A 4,883-nucleotide genomic window follows, 5' to 3' on the forward strand; every position below is an offset into this window, starting at 1 on the left:
CTCCATATACAAAAACTCCTACAAATAAATGATGAAAAAGAGAAACACAATAAAAACGGGCAAAACTTAAACACACACTTCAGTATAAGAAGAAGTAGAGAGTAAGTACATAAAACGATGCTCTACTTCATAAGTCAGATGGGAAATTCAAATTAAACACAAAGAGATACCAATTTTACACTGATTGGAATGAGTAAAACCCAAAAGACTGGCAATGCTGTTTTCAGGAGCCTGTGGAGCCACTGAAAGTTGCATAACTGCTGGTGGGAATGTGCAATAGGACAATCACAGTAGAGAGTTTGGCAGATTCTCACAGAGTTCAGCATACGCCTTGTGTGACCCACCAAGTTCACTTCAGCTCATTTATCCAGGAAAACGAAAACATATGTCCAGAAAAAGTTGAATAAGAATGTTCAAGCAGCTTTATTCACACTAGTTTTCTATATATGGAATGCTACTCATTACCTATCAATGTGAAAACAAGCTGTGGTGCACCCATACAATGAAAGAGCACTCAGCTTCATACCAGGGACAAACTACTGATACATGCAATGTAACGACATGGGTAAATTTCACAAGTATTGTGCTTAGTGACAGGAGGTAAGAAGAAAAAGTACACTTTATGATCCTAAATACATAAAGTCAAAAATCAGAGAAAACAAATCTTTGGTGACAGAAGTAGGAATAAAAGTTGCCTCTGTGGCAGGAGGAATAACTGGGCGGGCAGGAGAGGACTTTCAGAGGTGCTGAAAATAGGATGTGTGTTGACTGGGGTTTGCGTCACGTGAGTGTATCACGGCACAAACTCGTTGAAGTGATGATCTGTTCAACACTCTGTCTTAATTACTCTTGTATTAAAGATGTTTAAGAGAACAACATTGAAACTCAATATATTTGTTTAGAGAATATGTAAGTTAAAATTTTTTACTGAAATATGATTAATAAGTGTTGAGAGGTCTTTGCATGAAAGGCATATTTGAAACAGAAGCTGTCCTCGGAGGCCATAGAGTCCAGTAAGACCCATTGGAAACCTGACATGGAGGATTAGAAAGTCTCCAGAAAGGGACAATCAGGGCAGAGGCAAAGGGTTGGAAAGAGAGGGAGAACGTGGGATCCTGCGGGAGGGCACTTGAAAAGAAACACTGAAGACAACCCACCTGAAACCTTAAATGAGCTTTGACATTGATTTATCTGGTGATAAAACTTAACTTCATGTTTGCAAAGGGTGAAAATGGTGAAAGCCACAAACTTAAAGATGATGACTGAAATCTGGCTAAATCTGGAGATTTAGCACAGACTGGACTTGAAAATCATCATGTATCCTTCATTAATTCATTTATTCAGTCAACAGTTATTATGATAGGGAGCTTTCTGAGGCCTGCCAAAAACAAAGAACACTGCTCTTTGGGGCTGGACTGAACTTTCCTTCTCTAATTTATAGTGACAGATTGCAGGAGAGAGACCACAGAAGCTGGTCGAATGTAATGTTCTTTTAGTTTCTATCAAGTTTGGTGATCAAAGAAATTTGGTCTTTCCTGCACTGTGTTTAGCTCCTGCTGGAGGTGGAGTCTTCAAAAGTGGGAAGAGTCTGGACCCCAGCATTGGCAAAGCTCCCAAGGAGGTGGAGTGAGCGTCCTGGGTAAGGCAGTCCTGAGACCCTGCACTCAATGTGTGCTTAACAGACACAGTTTCAATCATCATCAGCAGGATTGTTATGTTCATTGTTCTAATTCAGATTCCCAGAGGCTGTGAGACTTAAGAAACCTCCCAACCTGATAGGGACAAAGTTGGTTCTCCAAACCCATGTGTCGGAACAAAGCAAGACTCTGAATCAGGACAGCAGAGTGCTCCCCGACATCTCCAGGGTTTCCTGAGGAGGACGTCCTCCATGTTCATCCCCCTCCGGAGTGTCCTGCAGAGCCCTCTGGAGAACCAGCTTCAGGGTCTGCCTTCCTTTCCTCCATCGCTGCCTGAAGGAGCCAACAAAGAAGTAAATTATGGGGTTGGCGCAGCTGTTGACACAGGACAGGACAAATGCAACCGGGGTAACCAGATGGGAGAACTCATCTGAATAACCCTTAATCCAGTATATGAAGAACCAGTAGGTGCCCCAGGGCAGGCCGCAGAGGAGGAAGACCAGCACTGTGAGCAGGACAGTCACATACAGCCTGGTCGGCTGCACCCGATGGGAGCCACACAGCAGTCTGGTCACCAGGGTCAGGCTGGACCCTGAGAGAAGCACACATAAGAAAATCAGCCACCCAGCACTGATGAAATCGAATACTTTACACCAGACCTCATAAAAATGACTAAACAGGAGGCCACAGTACTTCCCTTCCAGGATGCTCAGCAGCAGAGACAGGGCCCAGAGCAGGGCACACATGACATCCGACGTGTGTCTGGGGCGATGGCAGCGGTACCAGATGGGCCACAGGACAGACAGGCAGCGCTCAGTGCTAATGAGGCTCAGAAAGCTCAGGCCGGTGATATAGGCAAAGGTGAGCACAGCGACGAGAAAGCTGTGATTGGAAATCGGGATGGAACGGAAGTAGTAGGTGAGTGTCTGCAGGGAACGAATCATCAGGCAGCAGAGGAGGAGGAAGTCGGCTCCTGCCAAGTTGAGGATGTAGACAGAGACGGCGGTCCTCTGCATGCGGAAGCCCAGGAGCCACAGCACAACCGCGTTTCCTGCCAGCCCCACCAGGGCTATGATGGCCGTAAGCATGAATAAGATCAGTGTCCTCATTGTTCCGTTTTGAGGAGTGGCCTGGTCACTTCCATTGATTGGCGTTAGTGATATCCCTGAAGCCGTGACCGTTGCATTCATGCTCAGGAATCTTCCACTGGAGCCACTAGGACAGAAACAAGACTTGAGCACATGCTCTATGATCTCTGACTCTCACAGCCACCCTTCTGCAGGAGAATTACTGTCCTGTGTTACAGAGCAGGGATATGCAGGCTTGCAGAGATTAAGGTACTTCCTGATGGACACACAACCTTGTGTCGTGGAAACTGTATTCAAACCCAGTTCTCTCTGACTCTAAATCCAGGGCTCTCTCTACTGCAACGGGGACCCTGTACAGACATGACATTAATCTATGATCCAAATATTTCTGCTGAGGGTCATGACATATGTCTACAGGCAAGAGAAGAGAAGTCTGGACAGGTTATGTGAATGACAACAGCACTGAACTCAGCATTCCATCTGCCCTGGGACTGAGATTTCCTTTGAGGGCAGGAAGTTGGAAGCCCAGGCATGATCTATGGGCTACTTAAGTGATAGAGAGTGTCCATCCACCAGAAAGGAGATCATGATTTAGGGTCATGAAGAGATTGTGGCCTCTTCTGTTAGAGGTGTGAGTTGGCCAGGACTCTAGGGTTAGAAATGGCCCAGTGTGTAAGCTTTATCATGACAGGAGGTACACTTCTCCCATTCATTGTGTGCCCCAGTCTAGCTCTGTGTGTGGGAACCCACTTTAAGGAAATCTTTATTAAAAGAAAAATAGTTTCAGGTTAAAAACAATGTAATAGTTAGACATTTAACCCTTCACAAAGTGATACCTACGTCCCCCAATTTACTACCCCTCTGTCATTGTATATAGCTGTTCACTTCCATCGACTCTATTCCCTTTGCTGTACTACAGATCCTATTACTATATGTGTGTATAATTATAGTTGACATTCATTATTATTCAGCTTTAGCATTATGTGTACCCTGCTGTGGTCAGACATTCAAACCATCCATGAAGTGTCTCCCTAATAAAAAAGTGTCCAAAGGATACCCTACATAATCTTTACAACGTTATTGATTATATTCCCCAAACTGTCTTTCCTATCTCTGTGGCAAAGGAACTCCTATAATAGTTTACTTTATATAGCATCCGAAATCATAAACTTAAAATATTTATATATACCTGTGTACTCCCACCTTTAAAAAAAAGTCTGCATCTATTCACAGGCATTTATGATGCTAGTGAGACATTATTCCAAGAAACTAACACCAAATAGGGAAGGACAACCAAACAATCAAACAAATAAACAAACAAATAAAAGAGATACAGTGAGAAATTGATCCAATCATATTGAGGGTCGGTACCAGGAACAGTATATGTGAAGAGGCTATAAGAAGACATGGATATTCTCCTGTGACATTGAATCTTATTTCTGTTTACGCTGCTCTCCTCTGTGTCTGGGGAGGAGACATCTCTGTCTCATGGACGGGCTCCCTTTTACTCTGGCACCTGGTTGCTCTCAGTTTAAAGGAGACACCGGTAGGTAACTTAGAGCAGAAGGAGGGTGATTTAGGGTTTTTAACTCCCTGGCCTCTGCTGCCAGGCTGTGAGTAAGCAGTGGCTTTATTACTGCACCTAAGGCCATAGCCTGTGTCTGGTGGCCTTTCTTACTGTCACAGTGACAACTACGGCTACACCCACTGCCCTCCCTGAGTTATGGTAACTTCTCTTTTCCTTTCCCTATCAGGACACAGAATGGTAACACCTCCCTATTATGACTTGTCTTTGGGCGTCCTCTGCATCCTTCACATATTTCCCTTAGCCCTGCCTGCACCTTGTACACAATCCCTTTATTGAACTTTCCACAATGTTTCTGCTGGGACAAGCCAGATACAAGGACAAAACTAATAAACAAACAACCTCACTGAACGGCAAGCTAGTCTGTGAAAGTGAAGTTATTAAAAATACGTTGGCATTGCATAGCAATGTCTACTTGCCATCCTGTTTCCTAAATTAAAATTAGCAGAACATTCCTCTCCATAGTTGCAGATTTGAATGTTTGGAGAGAGAGGGAGAACTAGAGAGATACAACAGAAGCAGACAGAAGCTGGTTGGCCCCGTGTGGACCTCCCACAGTCTAAGCTCCCAGCG

General features: G+C 44.3%; 1 protein-coding gene across 1 annotated transcript; it reads right to left on the reverse strand.

The window, feature by feature from the left end:
• Window positions 1–955: 955 nt before the first annotated feature.
• LOC109439790 (mas-related G protein-coupled receptor member X2-like) lies at window positions 956–2,842 on the reverse strand. Its single transcript, XM_074336118.2, has one exon. It carries the CDS (start codon window positions 2,825–2,827, stop codon window positions 1,832–1,834), a length of 996 nt encoding a protein of 331 aa, XP_074192219.2. The 5' UTR covers window positions 2,828–2,842; the 3' UTR covers window positions 956–1,831.
• Window positions 2,843–4,883: the final 2,041 nt, after the last annotated feature.

This window comes from Rhinolophus sinicus, chromosome 14 (genome assembly GCF_057876585.1).
Source record: "Rhinolophus sinicus isolate RSI-liver-muscle chromosome 14, RSI-T2T, whole genome shotgun sequence".
Taxonomy (NCBI): domain Eukaryota; kingdom Metazoa; phylum Chordata; class Mammalia; order Chiroptera; family Rhinolophidae; genus Rhinolophus; species Rhinolophus sinicus.